This window comes from Physeter macrocephalus, chromosome 9 (assembly GCF_002837175.3).
Source record: "Physeter macrocephalus isolate SW-GA chromosome 9, ASM283717v5, whole genome shotgun sequence".
Classification (NCBI taxonomy): Eukaryota; Metazoa; Chordata; class Mammalia; order Artiodactyla; family Physeteridae; genus Physeter; species Physeter macrocephalus.
This window is the reverse complement of record NC_041222.1, coordinates 101,643,915-101,670,144: the sequence shown is the minus strand read 5'-3', so window position 1 is coordinate 101,670,144 and position 26,230 is coordinate 101,643,915. Positions and strand designations below refer to the sequence as shown.

The following is a 26,230-nucleotide window of genomic DNA, read 5'->3' as shown; positions in this document are numbered from 1 at the left end:
AGTTCAGTGAATCAGTTTAGTTTTTAAAACCTTTCTTTCTGTAGGTTCCTCTTTTTCCCTGCGTATGAAAATACGCTGAAGCAAACAGCAAGTGCAAACGATTTAATTTATAATTGTGTATATGAGACTAAAGACATAACTACTTCTCAATCAGAATTCTCTGATTTCAGTGGAAACCGATGGGGAGCAATAGGAGAAAGTGAGTGTGTAAAGATAAAGAGTGACAGGAAGGTAGCTAAGAAAGCATTGATTCACAAGGTCAAATGCACTTCCAAAGAAAATATCTTCAATTTTCGTATCCTTTCAATCCTTCGTCAGATAACTCATAGACTTGGCATTTAAGAGGCTTAAAAACAATCAGATCAAATGGGTCTCATTCTTCTTGGTTGTCTTGCCCTCATCAAGTGGTAATTTCTTTATAAGGAAGGAAACAAATTTAGAGGAAGAAAACATGGTGTGTATTGAAGTGGTTTTTTTTCTACTTGGTAGGAGGGACATTAAGTCAAAACTCTCCAAATAAAAGCTAGAATGCTATTTCCTATTATTTGCTCTGTCAAACTGGGGCTCTCCTATGTCCATACTCCTCAGAAATTTATTTTGTGGTAGATTATCGTAGAATTTGATAAGTGAAGTTGGACTAATTTCTATTACTTGTTCTTAGGCAAAAATGATATCAAATGCTTAAAAAATACACTTTGCCCTAGTAATTCCTTTATTTCAAAATCATTCTAAATAAATTATTAAGGTTATAGGCAGCTACTTAAATATAGAATGTACAACAGAAGAAACCTTTACAGTAAGTAAACATGAAAAATATCTAAATGACCAGTAATAAAAGATTTGGTTAAGTAAATTATGGTGTATACATTAGATAGTCTACTTACAGCCACTGAATGATATTGTAGGTAAATATTTTTTAACACAGAAAATGTTCATAATATCATCTAAGGGAAGGAAACAGGATACAACATGGTACGTACATTTTGGTCCAATTTTTATTTAAAGCTATACTTTTACACCTATACCCCAGCTTTTTTATTTAAATTTTATTTGTATTTATACCCCAGTTTTTAATTCTAAAGTGTATAACTTTTGTTATGGTCTAATTTTGACATATACACATCACATTTTTAATTGTGATTATTTTAACAATAAAATATAGTTATTTTAAATGTTAAAAAACTGTATATTCTTATTTTTCTTAAATTAATTTTTTAAAATATAAGAATATTATTTTACATTTTGTAAAAAGCTAATATTGTCCAATAATTAAAAGTAGAAATAAAATTACAGTATATTTTACTTTCACTTGGCTAATTTTTGTTCATTATTTAAGCTTTCACTTAAAATATTCGTGAAGTTACTTTAAAAGTGTCTGAAATTAAGGTGATACTATGTTTGAATCAGACTTATTGGAGTAAAAAGCTAAGAAATAGACCTCCTTTTATCTTAGCAATCCTCACTGAGACATGACCAAGGGCACAGAACTAGATGAACTTTGAAGTTCATTTCTAGTCTCATAATTCACTGAAAGTGCCTGAAGATGTGAACTCAGCTCCTAATTTACAGTACATCAGAGACTCTGCTTTAGAAGTGTATGGATTCTGATATAAGTAAAATACGGTGGTTAAAAAATTCAGTCCCACAAATCAAGCATCAGGATTAGAGGTGATCATTTGTCAAAAAACAGGTTAGTTTAGCTTATTAAGGCTGTCCTCCAGTTCTTGAGTTCACAGTGTTTTAGTAAAGAGATGGGGGAGTCTCACATCACACCACAGTTGGGGTCTGGTCAGGAATCTAGGGTTTCCCTTTGAAAGGATCTAATCCATGTTTATGTAACTATGATTTTTTCTATAATTTGTTATCTGGTCACTTATTTGTTAGTATAAATAGTCAAGATTTAAATTTTACTGCACTTGTAACTAAACAACTTGTAAAACAACTTGAATTTTTTTTCTAATCAGGTTTTCTGATTTTGGAGTCTGCCTGGTTGACTGAACATCGGATGAATGACTTGGGCTCCCCTGTCTTTGGTGAGCTGGACAGATGCGGTACTTGTGAAACGTGGTGGGGAAAGATCTCAATTTCATCCTTTCCACTTAAACCTAAACTCAAAAACATTTTATTTTCCCTAAAAGTATACATCGCAATTTACCTTGGAAAGTCTTGTAATACAATATTTTAGTTTCTCTGGGAATATACTTATCTGCAATGAGTTTTTACATATTGTAGGAAATTAATATTTCCCAACGGATAGAGGGTAAACCCAGCTGCCATTTTGAGTCTTGGATGCATTGGAACACGTTTTCCTGCTGCTACTTCTGATAGAGCTGATCTGACTCCAGATAAATTGTCAATAAAGGGAGCATTGACTTATACTGGCTTGATTTTACATATTCTTGTGTATGAAATGAGTTTTTTGTTTTAACAAAAAGTAAGTCAAATGTCTGACTTGCTAGTTATATTTGAAAAACTTGGAAAGAAGAAATAATAAGGTAAAATTTTAGTGTAGAATAAAGTGTCAGATTGGTTCCTAACAATATACTGGTATTCACTCATTCAATTCAAATTTAATTCACCAAATTTAATCAACATCGAAATTCCAAATCACTACCAATTTTTTGTTGTTGTTCATAAAGCCTTTCATTATTAGCCTTAAAGCCAAGGCAAAGATGAACATGACTAGGTATTTTGCTTGCTGCTCTGGTCTTTTGCTACATGCTGATGTGATAGAAATTATCTTCCTAGGTAGGCTGCCAGGATTTTTATGTTGCTTTATCAAAATCATTTATTTACTGCTGGGACTGGATTTTAAAGCTACATTTCTGATCCATTTTCCTCTGACATTTGGGTGCTAAACTGAGCCACTGTGTATATTTTTGAAATGTAAAATGCTATATTCTGAAAGATTTTTTTGGTGTTCAACAAAAGTGCCTTGTTCATTGTTATTTAAAAGTATTAACCTCAATTACCTCAATTGTAATTAAACTTAGTATTAAATTAATTAGTATTAAACCTCATTAAACTCAAAAGCTTTTGCACAGCAAAGGAAACCATAAACAAAACAAAAGGACAACCCACACAATGGGAGAAAATATTTGCAAACGATGCAACAAACAAGGGATTAGTCTCCAAAATTTACGAACAGCTCATGCAGCTCAATATCAAAAAACCAAACAACCCAATCAAAAAATGGGCAGAAAACCTAAAGAGATATTTTTCCAAAGAAGACATACAGATGGCCAAGAGGCACATGAAAAGATGCTCAACATCGCTAATTATTAGAGAAATGCAAATCAAAACTACAATGAGATATCACACCAGTCAGAAAGGCCATCATCAAAAAATCTGCAAACAATAAATGCTGGAGAGGGTGTGGAGAAAAGGGAACCCTCCTACACTGTTGGTGGGAATGTAAATTGGTGCAGCCACTATGGAGAACAGTATGGAGGTTCCTTAAAAAACTAAAAATAGAGCTACCAGATGATCCAGCAATTCCACTACTGGGCATATATCCAGAGAAAACCATAATTCAAAAAGACACATGCACCCCCAATATTCATTGCAGCACTATTTACAATAGTCAGGACATGGAAGCAACCTAAGTGTCCATCGACAGATGAATAGATAAAGAAGATGTGATATATATATATATATACATATATATATGTGTATATATATATGTATGTATATATATATATATATAATGTAATATTACTCAGCCATTAAAAAGAATGAATTAATGCCATTTTCAGCAACACGGATGGACCTGGAGATTATCATATTAAGTGAACTAAGTCAGACAGAGAAAGACAAATATATGATATCGTTATATGGGGAATCTAAAAAAAAAATGATGCAGTTGAACTTTCTACAAAACAGAAACAGATTCATAGACTTAGAGAAGAAACTTATGGTTACCAGGGGGATGAGTGGGGAGAAGGGATAGATTGAGAGTTTGGGACTGACATGTACACACTGCTCTATTTAAAATAAAATGCCTTCCCATGAAAAAATAATAAAAGTATTTCACATTAGATGGTGAATAAACAAGGGCAATCATCTCCTTTCCTGAACCCAACTCTCAAGATGCCACAAAAGTGAGAGGGTGAAAATGTAATATAAAATCAAAGAGTATTCATCTGGGAAGGCATATATACCCCGTGTGTGAGTGAAATCGAAGCCTAGGACAGCAGAGAACCTGGCACCATGGATAATAGGATAAGATTGAGAGTCCAGGTCTTTTATGTCCTACCATCGCTCTGGAGGTGGATGGTTGCCTGTCTAACTGCTTACAAGGCAGGAAAGCCAGAGCCCGCTGGGCTAGGGAACTCTAGGCAGGCCAGTGGGACTCCAAGCAGGTCCTTATCAGCCCTTCTCACATCTGCCATACTCCACGGGTGAGATTACAATTAAAGAAGAAAATTGTCCAGTGGAAAAACAACAACAAAAATGAATAAAAAGGAGAAAATTGTGGAATCTTTGGAAAAGAGCAGGAATTGGGATAGGGGAGTGGACCGAATTAATAAGAAATGAGTTCGTGACGAGGAAAATTAGTCCAAGGAACTCTCCCAGAAGGCATCCCGCATAGATAAAGAGGTGGAAAGTATATATGGAGAGGTAAGTGCTGGGGGGGTGGAAGTAGACATGTTAAGAGCCTTGAAGGGTCACAGAGGCTGAAAATGAATGGAGAGACGTTAGCTTCTGCTCAGGATGTAGAAAGCTGGAAAGAGCGTCACTCCTACCCTAACAACAAGAAAGACAAAACTGTACAAGTGATACGTGGTTTTTGAGTGCATCATAAAACTGAGACAGCAGGGTGACAAACTGGCCTGAAATCTAAGGAAAGGAAGGCACTTCCAGGGAAGCGGAGACGGAGCTAGAAATTTCTTTCAATACCAAGATGTTCACGTTAGCAAAGTAGTCAGCATTTCAGAAGCTAGTGTAGTACAGTGTGCTGTGGGGGGAGTGTGGATTTGTCACGAGTGGGGTCCTTACAAAGCTACTTTCTAAATGTGTACTTTAACCTATTTTACAAATCCGAACGATCAGAATAATAACACTTATTTCCTAAATTTGTTGTGAGATTTATATGTGCCCATGTGTGTAGCGTGTCTTATAGATAACGGTCATTTTCAGAATGATTTTTCATCTCTCCCTTAGCAACATGTTCTTGATTACAGTATTTGTACTTTCTTATTATCTCTCATATCCGTTTCCTTATTTCTTCTTCTTCTTGTCACTTCCTTGGTTAATTTCTCATCTAGATTATTTCACTAACCTCCTTGTCTTCCTGACTACAAAGGCACCACACTCCCGCATCTCCTATCTGTCCTACACACTGCAGGAAAAGCGATAGGAATAAAACACAATCCTGATTTTATCGCGTGGCTCTTTTAAATGCCTCAGCTGTTTGCAAAGATTAAAGATGACACTCAGTAAGAATGCCAGAAAATAGCATTCATCCATTACTAATGGGAATGAAAATTGTTATTTCTCCAGAAAGCAATTCGCCCTGTGAACCAGACACCTTTAAACAGTACTTGTTGGCCCAGCAGTGCCACTTACATGTACTTACTCTGAACGAAAACTAGAAAATTTGCTCTGGATTTCCAGCACAGCTGCTTCTATGAGCAAACTTCTAAAAACCCTTCTCAACAGCTGATCAATCTGTTAGAAGGAAAACAAGAGGAGGAAACAGTAACGGAAAAAGAAAACTATGTTTCTTAGTGCCAAGAGAAGAAAACGGCAACTGCGTACCACAAAATCAAAGAAATCTCTGCAAAGTCTAGGGAAAATTGAATCAACCTGAAGGAACCAAAACTGAGAGAAGAATTCATTGTTGTGGGAACTAAGTGGACAAGATATTTAGAAGCAGGGCTGTGGCATAAAATGTGTGTCAAGTCACATGATTATTTACCAATAGGACGTAAAGTAGACTTAATTTTCTTCTTTATGTTTTCCCCATTTAAAAACATTTATTGATGAATGTGAATTAATGTGATAGCAAAAAAAATCAATGAAAGTATTTCAGTGGCCCCTAAATACCCTTAATATAATGGGTAAATTGTTAACTTCTCCCTTTCATACTCCAGCTCTGCTGAAACATTTAGCTTTCCAAAATATTGAATGCTCTTTTTCTCTTCCACACCTTTGCAAGTGTTCTCCTTGCAACTGTCCAGGGAGTTCCTTGTAGTGATTTGTTACTCAGCTAAAATGTACCTCCTTCATGAAATATTCTGTGGTATCTCCAGGCAAGATGAGATTTCCACTTCGGTGATCCCATTGGACCCGGACCACACCTCAGCTGTGGTACTTACACACTTACGCAGGTGTGTTATGAGTGTGCATGTCTCTCTCCTGTACCATGAGAGCTCCAGGAATGCAGGGACGGTGTCACTTTCAACTTTATGTGGAATTTAATACACCTTTACTGAATCAACACGCAGGAAATGGGCAGTAATACTTCATTTACTTCAGTCTCTTTCTTGGGTTTAGTGGGGACATTTCTCACAATATTGCCCAGAGGACGTAGTTGAGTAAAGAAGTATTTTTCTTGCATAGTGTTTTCTTTTATATTTATTGTTATATATTCATTTCTAATGAGAAAGTATTTAATTACTTTTTATTTTGTTCTATGTTTACTTATTTTCTGTTTATTCTTCCAGAACAAGATCATGTTCCTTGTGTTTGACTTGCTTCACATACACAATAAGCTGTATGCACGAGTTTGCTTAAATTATTTTGCAGTAGCATGAACATATTTTCATTCATCAGACATAAACGTCATTACAATTACTAATTGTGTTCCTCAGATGTAACAGTCTTTACGATGTGCTGTGCAGGGGTGGTGCATTTATACAGGCGCAAGAAAACAAACTCATTGTTTTCCTTTTTCTCTGTACGAATCTGCCAAGAAAAACTCTGAGCTGGCTTTTAGACTTTAGTAGATTAGATTTATGGAAATTAAAAATATGTTCCTATGCAAAATGTTTCGTTAAAAGATTTTATGCTGCTATCTAGTGAATTTTCAGCTTATTTAACCTAAAGGAAACCACAACGTTCTTTCCAGAACCTCAACTAAACCCAATCTTTGGAGAAGAAAAGCAAGGAAAACAACTTTAATTTTAGGAGAGAAGTTAATTTTTTTTTAAAGGAATGATTAAAGGTTTTGACTTTATTATAACATTTTCATTTCTTTTTTAGCAAGACCACTAAATTGGTCCTTTCCGTAATTTAGACAAACACTTTTAATAGTCCTCCACCTCCTTGACAAATTAGAAGGGTCTAGATTTTCATAAAGTGAGGAGCCCTGTCAAAACACTTCTAGGTTTGCATTTTTTTCCAAGTAAATGTCACAATACCCATAGGTCATACTTAATTTTGGATTCTTTTCTAATATTGTCTTGAAATAACTGGTAACATGGCAAAAGCTTTTCTCAAGGTATGTAACATTTAACCCTCAAACTTTGGCTGAAAACTGAAACCAATGTGAGTTTTTTTTTTTTAAATAAATTTATTTATTTATTTATGGCTGCGCTGGGTCTTCGTTGCTGCACGCGGACTTTCTCTAGTTGCGGCGAGCGGGGACTACACTTCATTGTGGTGCGTGGGCTTCTCATTGTGGTGTCTTCTCTTGTTGCAGAGCATGGGCTCTAGGCGCGTGGGTTCCGTAGTTGTGGCATGCGGGCTTAGTTGCTCTGTGGCATGTGGGATCTTCCCGGACCAGGGATTGATCCTGTGTCCCCTGCACTGGAAGGCGGGTTCTTAGCCACTGCGCCACCAGGGAAGTCCCCAGTGTGAGCTTTGATAGAACAAAAAAGGAGAGAGAGGAAGGGGGGAAGGAGTGGAGGGGGAGGAAGGAAACACATTAAGTAGAGGACAGTACCAGGTTGCTAAAATGTGATTTTTGCATTTGATTAAATCATATTTTATCAAAGCCTACTTTTCCAGTTTTAATTATGATTCACAGTGTTATCTATGAATCACCGGCATGACCACATGCACACACGCTATGGATTACAATCAATACAACTGACGCAGGTTGCATTTCGAGTCTTCAGAATTTCTGGTTTGGCAGTTTGCCAGCTTTTTCAGGCTCCGCGTGAAGGAGAAACAAAATTTCTGCAAAAGCGTGTCTTTCAAAAACATGGTCCAGACTTGCATAGAATCACTGAATTTGCTAGTCAGACTACTTAAGAAATGCAATTTTTTTCTGTTTTGTGCAATTTCGTGTTTGTGCCAAAATGGTTGGCCTGTAGAGAGTGTATTTTTCCCCATGTGTTCCCTGAAGCGATGAGTTAAATAAGACAAGCTGTGGGCATGTTATGGTTTGATCCTGTGACTCATGTGTTGGCAGTGGCTGTGTAAACAGAGCTACTGTGTCTGAAGGTGATGGGTAGCTAGTTAACTTCCTGACAGTTCAATACGAAAATCAACTTTAAAGACTTTCAGAACAAAGACTATTAACAAGGGTTTGGTTTCTCAATCTTTGAATCTCATTATGAGATATTTTCACTGAAATAGAAAAAAGACCTAAACTTCAAAATCAAATATACAGTATTTGGGGTTTTTATTCCACTGCCCCAGTCCATCCTTTTAATTTTTCAAAGTTAATTAATCTTATCTATTTGTGGATTTCCTACCTTGTAGATTCCTCTAGGATATTAAGTCTATTTTCTTTTTCAATCACGGCTGTCCTATTGCCAGGATACACAAGAGCGCTTGTTTGTCCAGAGCCCGTATTTGAATTTTATCCACTATCCCAGGAATGTCGTATAACAGCTAACTGTTTTTTCCTGGCCTGAGATACCCAGAGTTATGTATTACGCTTAGTTGTCATGTGTCTTAAGTGTCCTTTTATCTGGAATAACACCCACCAGTCTTCCATTTTCTCTCGTAATGCTGGCAGTTTCAAAGAGCACCTATTATTTGTAGAACGGCCATCAATTTGAGTTTCCCTGAGGTTTCCTCTGATGAGATTCATGTTATACACGTTGTATAAGCAAACAGATATGACATTGTGTCCTTCTCAGGGCATCACATCAAGAGGCACTCGATGTCGTTTGTTCCATTATTGGTGGTGTTGGCTGTAATCATATGGCTGTGATGGTTCTGCCAGGTTTCTCCACCGTCAAGTCACTATTTCCTCCTTGGTTAATTAATACATAATTTGAAAATAAATATTTTAAGGCAATGTAAATATCCTTTATTCCCCAAACTTTCACCTACTCTAAGCATTCATCGATAGCTTCTGCTTAAATCAATTTTTATTATAATGGTTGCAAAATGGTGATTTTTCTATCGTTCCTCCCACATTTACCAGTTGATATTCTAGTTAAAGGAGTAAGACTTCCTCCCTCACCTCCCATTTGTTTAGTTTTAATTAATCTCTATATATATATGGAATCATGGACTCTTACTGAATTCAGTGTATGCATTGAATCTGTTACCATCAACATCAGGATTCTTTCTTCAATATTTTCACACTTAAGGATACACGTTGTTCTTTCTTTGGGGGTGCTTTTTTTGTTTTTTGTTTTTTAGAAAAATAAAGGTCTAATTCGCTCAAAATTCTTCAGTTTTTACAGAACCAACAGGGTGGAGTAGGGTAGGGAGGAGGGGCAGGCAGCCGGGAGCCGGGCTGGGCGGGGCTAAGCTTCCGCCCCCACCTGAGGCTACACCCCCCCCCCCCACGCCACATGCTTCTTCTGCCTGACCTTCACCTCCGTGTCAGCGGGCTGGTCTCCTGCAGCGCCCGTGGCCTTGGCCTTGCTCTCCTCCCCAGCTAGCCTCTCAGATATCTTGTCATAGAGCTTCTTCTTCCATTCGAGCTCATTGCGGATCCGCTGCTGGGCCTTGGCAGCTTTGTGGCTGGGGTAGGGCTGCAGGACCTTCTGGAAGTCAGCCCGTGCCAAGTCAAAGTCGTTCACCGCCAGGTGGGCCTCTCCCTGGCGGAAAAGGCCCTTCTCATGGTTGCTGCCCAGTTCCAGGGCCTTGTTACAATATTCAGCGGCAGCAGAGAAGGCTTGCAGCTTCAGATGACACATGGCCAGGTTGAGGTGGGAGGCCAGCCGAAGGGCCTGCGCCTTCTGTACGTCCTCGTTAGAGAAAGTCGACTCAAATTCCAGCCAGGACACGATCTTCTCGTACCGCAGCAGAGCTTGCTTGAACTTGCCTTCCTGGAAGTCCACGGTGCCCCACTCCTTCACTGTGGAGCTCTGCTCCAGCTTCTCTGAGCTCACCTCCTGGGACTCCTTGGCCTTCCCCAAACTCTTGAGTTATACTTCATACTTCAGCTCAGCATTTGGGGGGATCCAGAACTTTTCCTTCCCAATGCTGCCAGAAGCATAGCTGGGCTTGAGATACACGATGGAATGTTCTCCTTTTTCCTTGCGCTGAATGGCTTTCTCCAGCCCACAAGGCAGATCCACACTCTCGGCCTCGCCGACCTCCCGGCGGTCAAAGATCTGGTCCTTGGAGTACCTTCCAGGGCGACCTCCACGATGGCGCCACTCCACCTGGAGCACATGCGTGGCCTTGGGAGGGCTGCCCGCCGAACTGTAGGCGTATTCTGGCTCGCAGGGGATGTGGCACACTTCCCACTCCTTCACGGTCGCTACAGCAATATCCCAAGCCTTGATGACTTCCCCTTTCCCCAGGTCGAAGGAGACTCTGTCCTTGCGGTCCAGGCTGGAGTCGAACTTGGTGCCATCGAACAGCCAGCCCGTGTAGTGGGCAGAGACTCGGTCCTCGACCACGGGCACCCCTGTGCCTGTGCCCTCTCGCTTGAGGACCTGAACCACGCCCTTATCCTGCTTGGCCCGGGGAAGCAGGCGCAGGAGGCGGGTCTTGGGCGGCCCGGGGAGTGATTGGTCCACCGCCGTGGAGGGGGCGGGGGCGGAGGAGGCTGGGAGGAGCCGGCCGGCGGAGAGGGACGCTGGGAGGAGAACTTTCCAGAGATGGCGGCCGGTTCGGGCTCTGGCGCTCCTCTCTGCGAAAGGTGGATTCTAGTTCGTTCCTCCCGCCCTCCGCCTGGCCCCGACCCGGTCCTGGGACCCTGGGAATCCCGGGCCAGCCCTCGCGTCGCCCCCGCCGCGTCCCCAGCCCGTCTCCCCGGGTGTGGATTTATCTCAATCTTCTCTTACCTTTCTTGTGCATTTTTTTCAGAACCCCTTTGCTCTCTGTGAAGTTGACTCTGCTGGAATTTGGTGCTTATTTTCCTACTGAGAGGTAATCTGCAGCGTATAAGATTGTCTGTCTTCTAGTTATGCCAAAGGTGTGAGTTTTGTGTGGTGTTATTTATTTTTCTTGTCGTTTGGAGGCTGTTTGAAGAGGTTTTGCTTAGGCAGCTGCCATTGCCTCAACTGCCCAGGACTCTTGGATGCAAAGACTTTTAAAAGCTGTCATTGAATTTCCTGTGATGAAGGGGAATTGTCTTTTGCATAAAATGATAAAACTTGAGAAGTTATTTTTTAGTATAATGTGAAAACTTAATGGCATGGATCATAAGGAAATACAAAGAGGGAGAGGCAATATTCTCTCGAAAAATAAAGAACAGATGTTAGGAAAAGAATGGTGAAAAGAGTGAGATAATTGAGGAGAAAGGAGCAGAGAAATGACCCAGTAGCATGACAGACGGCCATGGAGGAAAATGGACAGTGAGACAGTGTTGAAGGCAGGTCAAAGATGTATAAAGCTTGAGGATGTTTAATATTAAATGTTAACTTTTTTGAAGCCACGTAAATACACTTCTGTCATTGCAAATTATAAGTTAAACATATTACAGATACACACACAATGGATCAGCGTTTGTAGGGGTGTTGAAGCGAAGGCTGTTGCTTTCTGTGTCTCGGTTTGTCACAGAGCAGGGGACAGAGAATAGTTACAGGGGATCAAATGCCAATGACATCAACAGTCCAGGGAGGCAGGTAGGCAAATCCAGAGTAACCGTGAAGGTATTAACACCGGGGAGTTCTCAGAAATCTTGTTGAGGGCACTAGATTCTCACAGAACACGGGATACACGGCTTGACACAATTTTGCCTGACTTTCAAAGGTTGAGATGTCCTCAATAAATATATTTATCACACTGTGACGTTTGGTTCTGTAATCGACATTGTGGAGCGTCTCTTTATGAAGTCAACACCTGTCTATGACGTGTCAGCCCCATGCCAGGTACATTCTCAGAAGTGGAAATACGATAAGAAACAGAGTGAATACGAATCCCTGTCCTCATGAAACTTTTGTTATAGTGGAGGAGACATACAGTAAACAAGGCAAACAAATAAAATGTGTATCATGTTATATTTGATGGCTCTAAGAGCTAAGGAGAGAAATAATGCATGGAAGGAAATGTGAGGGATAAATGTGACATTTTACGCAGGGTGGCCCCCAGGAAAGCTCACATTGAGAGAATGTGAGTTTTGAGTGAAAAAATAAAGACATGAGATAGTTAGCCACATGTGTATCTGAGGTATATACGGTAGAGGGAATGTCAAGTGCAAAGGCCCTGGGGTGGGAGTGTGCCTATAAATTAGGGGAATGTTAAATAGGCCATTGTGCCTTAAACAGAATGAATTAGAGGAAAGAATTAGGACACGAAGTCTGAAAGGTAACGGGGACCAGATCATGTAGGGCCTTGTAAGTCCTAGTAAGGACTTTGGCTTATGTTCTGCTTGAGACGGGAAATCTCAAACCTTTATAGGGAAGGTTTTGAGCAAAGGAGTGACATTATATGATTTACATCTATCAGGATTGTCCTGGCTGCTCTTATGACACTAGAGTGTGTTTTGGAGCTGGGGAGAGGAGAGGGGCGGTAAAGTTGACCAAGTGCAGGACTAGGGAGACCATCAGGAGGTTATTGCAATAATTCAGTAAAGAGATTATGGTGGCCTGGACCAGTGTCGTGGTAGTTAGGAGTCTCAGATTCTAGACATATATTGAAAAAGGAGCTAACAGGCTTCACATGGGGGGTGTAACAGAAAGAGAGGTGTCCAAGAGGACCTCAGGAATTTTGGCCGAGTAAGCGAAAAACTGATGAATTCCTTTACTGAAATGGGGAGACTGTATGAGGAGCTATTTGGGGAGGGATTATCAGGAACTCAGATTTGCACAAGTGTGGTTTGAGATGCCTGCTGTACCTTGTAAAGGAAGTGTCAGGAAGTTAGGTGTGGGTTTGGGTGTGTGGGTTTGCGGTTCAGCATGTAGATGGTATTTTAAGGCAGGGACCTGGTTAGGACCACTTAGGGAGAGAACGTGGATAGGAAAGGGAAGAGGGCTAAAGAGGGCTGTGAGACACTCTAATATTTAAAGATTGAAGAAATAAAAGAGAACCAAAATGGCATCATGGTATCCTGAAAGTCAAGAGGAGTTTGTTTCAGCTGACTCTAGTTACAGAATCCAGTGGGACAAGGAGGGATTCACCATGAGGACTGGCTTTATCACCATGAGGACTGCTTCAGATCAGGGTGCAGCAACATTTTCAAGGAGGAGAAGAACATCTTTTTAAAATTTTATTTATTTATTTATTTATTTGGCTGTGCTGGGTCTTAGTTGCGGCACGTGGGGTCGTCTTTGCCTCGTGTGGGATCTTTAGTTGCGGCATGTGGGATCTAGTTCCTGCCCAGGGATCAAACCCGGGCCGCCTGTATTGGGAGCAGGGAGTCCTAACCACTGGACCACCAGAGAAGTCCCGTGAGAAGAACATCCTTATAACACAAAGGTCTAAATTTCGATTCCATGGACAAAAGGAGGCTCATTGGGTGGTTGGAGTTTCAGGGACCACAGAGAACTCCAAATTCTGTATAATCCCATTTCAGTTCTCTAGTGCTCAGTTAATCCTGACCCATGTGTTGTATTATGTATGGTTAGGAATATGGACTACGGAATCAGTCTGATTGCTTTAACCGTAGCTCCACCATTACCAGCTATTTGACCTATGGCAATTTACTTAAGTTCTCTGTGCCTTTGTTTCCTAATCTGTGAAACAGAGAAGACAATAATACTTAAAAGGATTCTACTGAATATTAAATATGATAATACAAATATAGCACTTAGCACAGTGCCCTGAACATAGGATTTTCTAAGTGTCAGCCATGACGATCTTTTTTTTTTTTTAAATTAGTTTATTTATTTATTTTTGGCAGTGTTGAGTCTTCGTTGCTGTGCACGGGCTTTCTCTAGTTGCAGCGAACGGGGGCTACTCTGCATTGTGGTGCGCGGGCTTCTCATTGTGGTGGCTTCTCTTGTTGAGGAGCACAGTCTCTAGGGCACACGGGCTTCAGTAGTTGTGGCTTGCAGGCCCTAGAGCACAGGCTCAGTAGTTGTGGCAGACGGGCTTAGTTGCTCCGCGGCATGTGGGATCTTCCTGGACCAGGGCTCGAACCCGTGTCCCCTGCACCGGCAGGCGGATTCTTAACCACTGTGCCGCCAGGGAAGCCCAGCCATGACAATCTTAATGAGACTTGGCTGAGGGAATTCAACTGATATTACGATCTGACAGCCCACAGGATAAATCTTTGGCCACTAGAGCCGTGCAGCTGCCTGAGCTAAAGAATCATTTTGAATGGTTTTAGAAAGTCCCTGGGTTTCTGAATGTCTTTGAGGTGAGCCAAGAATTTAGGCTTTTAAACTCTTCGGTGAATGGATATTTTTCTGTTTACATTCTATTTCAGAATTGAAAAGGGTTATGATATTTTTCATTATAGGAGTGATATAGTTTATTGTAAAAAAATTATCACTATAGATACATGTAAGTAGAAAGGAAAAATAATACAAAAGCTCTTTACCCTGAGCTAACACTGACATTGGTGAATACTCTCTCCTGCATCTCTGTGTATATCCATGAAGCTTTGTGGGTCTACCTCTTGCTGGGGCCCCCAAAAACTCCATGCCCGGTTCTTTCATCTTCAAGTCTCAGCTTCTCCTCTGGAACAACAGGATCCAAGTCCTGTTTCAGAATCCTCTTCTTTTCAATAAACTGTAAGTGACAATAGATTAACCCTTCTCACCCTCAGTCTTTGTAGTCTGCATGCACTTCATGGATTCTATGGGCTGAGCAATTCGATCCCCCAAAGCCTTACCCCAGAAGGTACTTCATCCTAGAACACCACAGACTTACAGATTTTCCTCCTAACAACTGTTTGTTTATAACTTTTTTTTATACCATCTCTTAAAAAGTTTACCTCTTTGTGAATGACTCGTTTCTTTTTTAGTGCAATGACTATTTTTCCCCCAAATGTGCTAAAGATATATACTACAAGAAGGAATATTTCCACATTATATTTTCAAAGATATACTCATCCATAGACTGACACAACAGTTGAGTGTCTGAGAATATTGTATAGAATATTATATAGAACAACGTTTAGATGAATTCAGAATTGTTCTTTGTGAACATATGCCAAGGGAAAGGGGGTGACTCATGAGTCTGTTCTGTGCAGGTACTGTTTCTGTTCTTTAAAGAACTCTCATGCACAAAATTCTGTTGTTCTAAAAGTGGTTTCTATGGTATAACATAATTTTTGCAGTGCAGTTTGACATTGAAAACTAGTGAATAAAATGGCGCAAAAGAAGAGTGTACCTTCCAAAGAATGGCTGCCTCAAACCCTTCCTCCACTACTTGCCATCCGTGTCCTAGTCTACTCTTCCTTTTGTGGTGAGGATATTAAATCTTCATTGCACTAGTTGTTGTTGTTGTTGTTGTTGTTGTTGTACGTGGGCCTTTCACTGTTGTGGCCTCTCCCGTTGTGGAGCACAGGCTCTGGAAGCACAGGCTCAGCGGCCATGGCTCACGGGCCCAGCCGCTCCGCGGCATGCGGGATCCCCCCGGACCGGGGCACGAACCCGTGTGCCCTGCATCGGCAGGCGGACTCTCGACCACTGTGCCACCAGGGAAGCCCCATTGCACTAATTTTTAAATAAACTATTTATTTTCCATTTTTATCATTATGTAAACTTGTTTTCATTGTGCAATTGATACATCTTTCTATCAAGTGAAAATTGTATGTCTTAGTTTGGGATGAAATAAATCATAATTTGTTCCATTGAAATTCATAACAATTAAAACAATTTAATGGCTTTATATTTAGCAGCAAAGTTTTCAGGAATGAATTGAAGCTATCAAGAAAGGTATAGATGCATTTATTTAGCTGTTTCACCACTGTTTCCCATGGGCTGCCACATTCCCATTCAGGAATATTAAGGAGACTGCCTCTCTATATTCTCCCCTCAATTGGATAGTAAATCCTAGATTCCCCATGTTTTCATTTCTTGAACCCCTCTTCCTATTATTCATATCTGTATTAGGATTTTTGCTCATAAGAGAAATCAAATCTCCGTGTTATGGCAAAACTGGGACTTTCTGGAATAATGCAAGGGGTTCAGAGAATTGAAGAGAGCCTGACAGATGGAATCAAAGCTGCAGGTGAGTCTGTTTTGGAATTACAGACCAGAGCTGCTGGGACCACGGCCACTGCTTGGTTGTGGCTGGTGCCATTGGGTCTAATTTTTGCACCATTAATCCTAATCATTCCTTACTCATTGTCTCATTTGGTCCAAATTAAAACTAGTAGGTAAGACAGTCCACTGATTGGGACCCTTGTGCCTGGGTCCCAGTCATCAGTGTGTGAAGTGTCTTCTCCCTTTGGATTCTGTAGTGGGAGGTTGGGTACCACCTCTTTTCACTATTTTACCCATGGGGGCTTCTCCTGAAAGAGAAGAGATTTTACTTCTTCAAATCTTCACTCTCAATTCTGGGTCTTTGTACACACACTACACTATCTACTTTAAGCATCTTCTTCCTTTGCCTAAAGTCTATTATTTTTCATTCTTAGTTGGCACTTCCTTCTGGAAGAATAAGGCCCCAGTCTTAGCATTTGTCACCAGGTAATTGTCTATTTGTATTTCTCACGTGACTGCAGGTTGCCCGGAAGTGTGGTTTGCATTTTTGCTTGTCCAGCATTGTATTCTCTGTGAACAGCAGTGTCTAACACATACTTCTGTTTATATTTGTTCCATAAATGAGTAAAACGTTTATTAAGACCTTGGAGAAATAAATTGGAATAGTAAAAACTTCCAGTTCTTTCTCTGGATTAAGTGTGATTACCTCAATTATGAAACTTGTAAGGAAAGGAAACCCTAACTGTGAATATCATCTCTAAATCTGCAACTGACTTTCCCCATGTCTTTCTTAAGCTCATACACTGATTTTCATTGTGAAATATCCCATTTTTCCAGTTTAATATCTTTTGGTCCAAAAGATCCCCAATGCAGAGCAAAAATATCTACTACTGTATTACTAGCATGAAGCCAAGTTCACAATTTAAATAATTATATGTATTCAACAGAGTTTCTCAAAGAACTTTCTCAGAAATTGCAATTTAAGAGATGAAAAATATTTTTATAAGCTGACACATTTAATTATCATTTTAGATAAATCTATTTTGGAGTCTGATCTTTTTGTATTTATTTCACCAGTATGATCCAGACTCAATGTGCATACTGGCAACATAGTCCAGGGATTATACTCCCACATTGAAACAATAATCATATTGCAACATCAGTGCTCTTCATAATGCATTTCTGTCAGCATTTATTTGTCACCAAGTATGCACCATCTACTAGAAATAGAAAAATCTCTGGGACATTAGGAATGCTAAGTAGCCTTGCTTGGGGATGAATAAAATAGGGTGTGGTCTGCCCTTCAATGGGGTGAATTTAGAGTGGGGTAATGTGACACTGGGTCATCTTTTGGGGCCTCAGTAAAAATGGTGCCAGTCACACCCCAGCTTGGGGCGTTGATGACCACTCTGGTGGGGAGATGGTGTGAGTAGGAAGCAGAGACAGCAGCGGGGATAAGGCATCTTGGCTTCAGATGCCTGCCCGTGATAGTCTGGAGCCCAAGGAGGAGGGGAGGGTCCAGCACCAGAGACGGATGGCTTTCATAGGAGAACATCGGGGCACAGCTTGAGACTTTGAGTAAGTGTAGTGTCTTATTCACATTTCCAGTGAGCGTGAGAAGACGGGCGAACTTATTTGTACCAAACTTGTTACTTCACAGTTGAAACACTAGGTTGTAAGGCTCTGCAAAACACAAGTTATTATTGTTGTTTTCTGAGGACATTTCCCCCTGAAGTTATATGCTTTCGATTATATGCCATAGATATTTTTTAATTCTGTGATTTTATTTATTTATTTATTTATTTATTTATTGAGTATAATTGCTTCACATTACTGTGTTAGTTTCTTTTGCACGACAAAGTGAATCAGCCATATGTATACGCATGTCCCCATATCCCCTCCCTCTTGCATCTCCCTCCCACCTTCCCTATCGCACCCCTCTAGGCCACTGCAAAGCACTGAGCCGATCTCCCTGTGCTATGCCGCTGCTTCCCACCAGCCAACTATTTTTTACATTCCGTACTGTACATATGTTGATGCTACTCTCACTTCGCCCCACCTTTGACCTCCCACCCCATGACCTCAAGTCCATTCTCTACGTCTGCCTCTTTATTCCTGCCCTGCCACTAGGTTCATCAGTACCATTTTTTTTTTTTTTTAGATTTCATATATATGCGTCAGCATGTGCTATTTGTTTTTCTCTTTCTGACTCTTCCATGTCCTGGCTATCGTAAATAGAGCTGCAATGAACATTTTGGTACATGACTCTTTTTGAATTATGGTTTTCTCAGGGTATATGCCCAGTAGTGGGATTGCTGGGTCATATGGTAGTTCTATTTTTAGTTTTTTAAGGAACCTCCATATTGTTTTCCATAGTGGTTGTATCAATTTACATTCCCACCAACAGTGCAAGAGGGTTCCCTTTTCACCACACCCTCTCCAGTATTTATTGTTTGTAGATTTCTTGCTGATGGCCATTCTGACCAGTGTGAGGTGATACCTCACTGTAGTTTTGATTTGCGTTTCTCTAATAATTAGTGATGTTGAACATCTTGTCATGTGCCTCTTGGCCATCTGTATGTCTTCCTACGTGAAATGTCTATTTAGGTCTTCCACCCATTTTTTAACTGGATTGTTTGTTTTTTTGATATTGAGCTCCATGAGTTGATTGTATATTTTGGAGATTAATCCTTTGTCTGTTGTTTCATTAGCAAATATTTTCTCCCATTCTGAGGGCTGTCTTTTTGTCTTGTTTATGGTTTCCTTTGCTGTGCAAAAGCTTTTAAGTTTCATTAGGTCCCATTTGTTTATTTTTGTTTTTATTTCCATTTTATTTCCATTTCTCTAGGAGGTGGGTCAAAAAGGATCTTGCTGTGATTTATGTCGTAGAGTGTTCTGCCTATGTTTTCCTCTAAGAGTTTTATATTGTCTGGCCTTACATTTAGGTCTTTAATCCATTTGGAGTTTATTTTTGTGTATGGTGTTAGGGAGTGTTCTAATTTCATTCTTTTACATGTAGCTGTTCAGTTTTCCCAGCAGCACTTATTGAAGAGGCTGCCTTTTCTCCATTGTATATTCTTGCCTCCTCTCTCATAAATTAGGTGCCCATATGTGCGTGGGTTTATCGCTGGGCATTCTATCCTGTACCATTGATCTATATTTCTGTGTTTGTGCCAGTACCATACTGTCATGATTACTGTAGCTTTGTGATATAGTTTGAAGTCGGGAAGCCTTATTCCTCCAACTCTGTTTTTCTTTCTCAAGATTGCTTTGGCTATTCAGGTTCTTTCGTGTTTCCATACGAATTGTAAAAGTTTTTGTTCTAATTCTGTGAAGAATCCCATTGGTAGTTTGATAGGGATTGCATTGAATCTGTAGATTGTTTTGGGTGGTATAGTCATTTTCACAATATTGATTCTTCCAATCCAAGAACATGGTACATTCCTCCAACCGTTTATGTCACCTTTGATTTCTTTCATCAGTGTTTTATAGTTTTCTGTGTACAAGTCTTTCACCTCCTTAGGCAGCTTTATTCCTAGGTATTTGGTGCTTGCTGGGGGTTTGTCATATATAGCCTTTATTATGTTGAGGTAGGTTCCCTCTATGCCCATTTTCTGGAGAGTTTTTATCATAAATTGGTGTTGAATTTTGTCAGAAGCTCTTTCTGCATCTATTGAGATGATCATATGGTTTTTATTACTTAATTTGTTAATGTGGTGTATCACATTGATTGATTTGCATATATTGAAGAATCCTTGCATCCCTGGGATAATTCCCGCTTGATCACGGTGTATGATCCTTTCAATGTGCTGTTGGATTCTGTTTGCTAGTATTTTGTTCAGGACTTTTGCATCTGTGTTCATTAGTGATATTGGTCTATAATTATCTTTTTTTGTGATATCTTTTTCTGGTTCTGGTATCAGGGTGATGGTGGCTTCATAGAAAGAATTTGGGAGTGTTTCTCCCTGTGCAATTTTTTGGAAGAGTTTGAGAAGGATTGGTGTTAGCTCTTCTCTAAACGTTTCATAGAATTTGCCTGTGAAGCCATCTGGCCCTGTACTTTTGTTTTGTTGGAAGATTTTTAATTACGGTTTCAATTTCATTACGTGTGATATGTCTGTTTATATTTTCTAATTCTTCCTGGTTCAGTCTTGGAAAATTGTACTTTTCCAAGAATTTGTCCGTTTCTTCATGGTTGTCCATTTTATTGGCATATAGTTGTTTGTAGTAGTCTCTTATAATCCTTTGTATTTCTGCAGTGTCAGTTGTGATTTCTGCTTTTTCATTTCTAATTTTATTGATTTGCGTTCTCTCCTTTTTTTCCTTGACGCATCTGGCTAAGGGTTTGTCAACTTTGTTTATCTTCTCAAAGAACCAGCTTTTAGTTTTATTGATCTTTGCTGTTGTTTCAAGAGGGAAGAGATATGGGAACATATGTATATGTATAACTGATTCACTTTGTTGTAAAGCAGAAACTAACACACCATTGTAAAGCAATCATACTCCAATAAAGATGTTTAAAAAAAAAATAGGTTTCTGTGCTCCACACTGGAGATTGATTCAGTAGGTCCAGACATACCAGGATGTAACCCAGGAATCTAATTCTTGAAAGCTCTCCACATGAGTTCAATGTGAAGGAGGTTTGGGGACCACTGAACAGTTACGGTTTCAATTTCATTACGTGTGATATGTCTGTTTATATTTTCTAATTCTTCCTGGTTCAGTCTTGGAAAATTGTACTTTTCCAAGAATTTGTCCGTTTCTTCATGGTTGTCCATTTTATTGGCATATAGTTGTTTGTAGTAGTCTCTTATAATCCTTTGTATTTCTGCAGTGTCAGTTGTGATTTCTGCTTTTTCATTTCTAATTTTATTGATTTGCGTTCTCTCCTTTTTTTCCTTGACGCATCTGGCTAAGGGTTTGTCAACTTTGTTTATCTTCTCAAAGAACCAGCTTTTAGTTTTATTGATCTTTGCTGTTGTTTCAAGAGGGAAGAGATATGGGAACATATGTATATGTATAACTGATTCACTTTGTTGTAAAGCAGAAACTAACACACCATTGTAAAGCAATCATACTCCAATAAAGATGTTTAAAAAAAAAATAGGTTTCTGTGCTCCACACTGGAGATTGATTCAGTAGGTCCAGACATACCAGGATGTAACCCAGGAATCTAATTCTTGAAAGCTCTCCACATGAGTTCAATGTGAAGGAGGTTTGGGGACCACTGAACAGTGTCCTGCCACTAAATCTAAAAATAATTTTAATTATCATCCTTACTTATCACAAAAGTCGGAGCATTTAGTACTAGGAAGGAATGGTAAAATAAAAAGAAAAAGTCACATGTATTAAGAAAAGCCTTTTTCCAGTGTAATTTCCTAGCACTAATAGTTATAGGATTTCAAAACAAATAGTCTCAAAGCCAATCTGTGACTAAATATGAGAGGGCAGCCCATGATGTCACTATATCTGAATGTGTCTGGAATTCTAATACATTTAAGTCTCTTCATTTGTTCTTATTTCATGTGATAAGCCTACATGTCGTTTGTGAGAACTCCTGAGGAATGGTTGAATCATTTGTGTTGCAGACATGTGGGTGCTCTCACTTCTCACAATATGTTAATGATTTTTAAAAAAACAATGTTCCTGAGAAGACAAATTTGCTTGGGATCCCAATATGTAAAGCTTGTGTTTTTGGTTGCAAACTCAATTAAGTGCATCATGTTGAAATCGTAAAATCATTTCAGGAGCTCTTTATCACTTTTTTGGAAAAAAAAAAAGATTCTGGCAGCAAATAAGGGAGTTTCCTTAAAGTTTCTGAATGCTTATATTATTCTCAGTGGGAATTTGCCAACAGGACACTTGGAACTTGTCTGTTTTTGGAAAGCTAGGGAATTCTTATCATTTTGTACATGGGAAAATATAACAACTTGTTATTTGGAGCATGCAAGGAAATGAATGGTGGTCTAGCTGGTTGGTGGTCAGGGACAGGTTGAATGATTCCCAAGTTAATTTTTCTTTCAGCCCCAAGATGTCTTACATGCACATTGCAGTGCAAATGCCTTCAAAACTCTCTTTGTAGGCGACAACAGTAGTGACTATGACTGCATTACTGCAAAGGCTGAAACCATTGCTCCAAGGTCATGATATTCTGGTCTATTAGTGGCAGCTCCATCTCATATCACTGTTCTTACCTTCTCCTCCATCATCATGTCCAACTCATTCTTCATGCAGATATTTTCTAGATTTCTCTTTTTCATTCCACAATCACAATCTAAATTCCATGTCATCTCTACTACTCTTACTTCTCTAAATGCCCTATCATTTTTTCCCATAATCTTTCCTTCTGTCAGTTCAGTTACACTGAGCAGTAAGAATTATCTTCCTCATGCATTCTTGATCTGTTACCCACCTATCTATCTATCTACCTACCTACCTATTTCACGATCCTTTAATATTTATCAGTAAATACAAACAACCTGTAAGTAAGCCTTATTTTTTTCTGTATCACAGTAAATTTATCCAACATGTATGTTCTGTGAGGCGCTTGATAGTAAAAAGAGAAAGATGACAGAAATGAGCCTTTAACAGGGCAAGGAATCACAGATTTGTAGATTAAATAGACATAGACAATTATACTTTTCTTCTTAGCACTTGTCAAAATGATAAATAATTGATTTAGTGTTCAATTTTATCTCCCTCACTGGGGAATGGACTATGGCTATCAGTTCAGTCTTATTCCCACCACCTAGCACGATGCCTGACACATAATAGGGGGAGAACACATATTTGTTGAATTAATTACTGAATCATACCTAGGACAATGTGGCACATTCAAGCTTCAGTGAAGACAGCTAGGGTCTATTTTCTTCTGCAGAGAGAGATCAGAGAATGTTCCACAAAAAGGACAGTGTCTGAACTGAGACTTACAGAAATCAGTAGGAGTTGAGGAAAACAGGTAAGTTGGCTAGTGCTGTGGCAAAGGATAAATATAGGAACTGTTAGGAGAGAGAACTGGAATGGACTTTTTTCTGTAGGTCAGCATTTCTGAAAGTGTGTTCTGAGGATGCTGGTCCTGCCTGTTGTTCAGAGAAGATCGTTTTTCCGTGGGCAGTAGTGAGCTGGTAAATGGTTAACAAGTGGCTTTCTTGGAAAAATTAAAAGTCTGATTCATAGCATTTGTTGGGAAGAGATGCAGTGTAGCGCCCCATTGTGTAGTATTTCTACCATATAGATAACAGACATCAATAACTTCAAGATCAGAACTGTATGGGAGGAAAAACACATTTCCCTCTACCTTATGAGCTTTACCACACAGATTAACAAGAGGGAACTACCCAGAAGTTTATTAACATGGATACCTCAGGAATACATGGGAGATACTCAGGGAAAAATGAGTCACTCCCCGAAATGGCTTAGCATTTAGGTTTAAATGCCATTTCAGTAGGGAAAGGGGAGCGGGGATGTAGGCCTCTTAGGGGAGAGGAAATGATTGTTAGGAAAGATGAATGGGCCCTTAGAAGAATGGGTGGGAGGTATGAGAGTTTGTGACAAAGTTAGACTCGGTGTGGTGTTGACCTCTGTTCTCTCCTGTGAGAAGAATCCTTCCTTCCTAGTTGATGAAGCTCCCGGGGAGGGTGGTCTGTGACAACTGAGTCCCTTTTGGAGGCCCTGTCTTTTGGCAAATAAGGGGAGTTCAGAGAAAGCCTCTCCCTGCATCTGCCGTTTTTCGAGAGCCTACAGCTCAAAATAATCAACACACCAAAGAGGCGTATTTTGAGGTGCATATTCTCCCACCCTTCATAAGATAATTAGAAAGTGATGAATTTTGAGTATTCATTACCTTAGTTTTTAATATAATTTATTTACTTGTAATTTTATGTGATTTAATTTTTATACTGGTTGTGTATAACAACTGACCTTCAAAATTCATGAAACTTTAACAGTAGGCTTTTTAAAAAAAATTGAAGTATGGTTGATTTACCGTGTTGTGTTAGTTTCAGGTGTATAGCAAAGTGATTCAGGTATATATATAATATATATATATACACACACACATATATACATATATATATTCTTTTTCGGATTATTTTCCACTATAGGTTATTACAAGATATTGAATTTAGTTCCCTGTGCTACACAGTAGGTCCTTGTTGATTATCTATTTTATATATAGTAGTGTGTATCTGTTAATCCCAAACTCCTAGTTTATCCTCCCCTCCTTCCCCTTTGGTCACCATAAGTTTGTTTTCTATGTTAACAGATGGCTTTTATAAGTTAATAGCTAGATCCAACATCCTGGTTAAGTATTCTTTTTTTTTTTTTTTTTTTTTTTTTGCGGTACGCGGGCCTCTCACTGCTGTGGCCCCTCCCGTTGCGGAGCACAGGCTCCGGACACGCAGGCTCAGTGGCCATGGCTCACGGGCCCAGCGCTCCGCGGTACGTGGGATCTTCCCGGACCGGGGCACGAACCCGCGTCCCCTGCATCGGCAGGCGGACTCTCAACCACTGCGCCACCAGGGAAGCCCAAGTATTCTTAATATACCATAGTTTCCTTTAGGAGATTCACCATGAATATTTGTTATAAAAAATATTTGAATTCTGAGAAACTTTGAATCTGAAACACATATCTATCTTAGTTTACCGATTGGACAATAAACTTAGTTTTAGAGTAATAGGTACTAACAAGTCTCAGAACAAGAATGACAGGGCGTCATATATCTCGGGAGCATGCTGACGCATTGTCCGATTTGCTTATCTCTGTTACTAGAAATAGTGATAGAATTTACTGTTTCCTATTTTCCTTTTCCCTTTTTTCCTAATTCCTTATAAATGTGATGTATCCTCATTGGAATGCCTACTCCAAATCATATTCTACCTTCTCAGATTTCTGCTTGAGCCACATTTCTTCCAAGAAGTTTTTCGGTTTGTTTCCGGATAACTGTCTGCTAGTTGTAGTTTTGCCCATTACCCTGATTTTTAATTTTGGTCTTTTCTGCTTCCCGCCTTTATAATTTCTACTTTTGTCCAACGGTTAATTATTTTTTTTCCTATTGTACCATTTCTGTTGGATAGATGTAGCTGTCAACGTAATGTATTTATAACATGGATTTGTGTTCATGGTTTTCTCACCTCTGGTAGTAGATCACGATCTCATAGAATGGACTCTGTACCTTCCATATTTGTATAATTCTAACAATGCTTGGTGCAGAATTCCATCAAGAGTGTTTGCCCATAATAATATTTCTAACCTCTGAAACAAGTGATTATAGAGAAGCGGTAACAGACACCTTCAGAATGCTCAAGTTTTGTTCCCAGCATACACAAGCTTGTTAACTAGAGCTGGAAGCCAATTGGTAGAACCTGGAAAACAATTCTGAATCTACATAATGGTTAGCTAGAGCAGAGGGCTGGCTGTCAGCCTCTTATTTGTCATCTGAACCTACCTCTGGAAGTGTGCCAGAAGAACAAACAAAAGAACCTTTACTTTCCCATTTACTTTTTAATCTCTTCCTCCTCCCCCATCCTCTCTTCTGCTCCCCATTCTCTTTTTTTCCCTTCCCCCTCTCCTTCCTACTTCTACTATTATTACTGCCACCCCCTTCTTTTTCTTCATTAATTTCAGGGTTACACTAAATAATTTTGCAATTCCAGTCATACTCTGGGAATTACAGAAATAGATCTGTCAAATTTAGAAATGTAAAGTGAATAGACTTAAAAAATAAAACTAAATTATTGTCATATTTTTTGCTTTGGCAACTGTTTTTTTTACCATCAGACTTTTTATTTCCCTAGAATTGTGAGAGGCATGGCAGGTAGCTCTATAGCTA

At 39.5% G+C, this 26,230-nt stretch overlaps 1 protein-coding gene across 1 annotated transcript in view; it reads right to left on the bottom strand.

The window, feature by feature from the left end:
• LOC102987600 (peptidyl-prolyl cis-trans isomerase FKBP4-like) overlaps positions 1–22,690 on the bottom strand; it is a 54,741-nt gene extending 32,051 nt beyond the window's left edge. The window contains 4 exon segments of the mRNA XM_024130785.1: positions 9,720–10,939; positions 13,951–13,979; positions 14,864–14,979; positions 22,595–22,690. Coding sequence (XP_023986553.1) covers positions 9,720–10,939; positions 13,951–13,979; positions 14,864–14,979; positions 22,595–22,690 — 1,461 coding nt within the window.
• Positions 22,691–26,230: the final 3,540 nt, after the last annotated feature.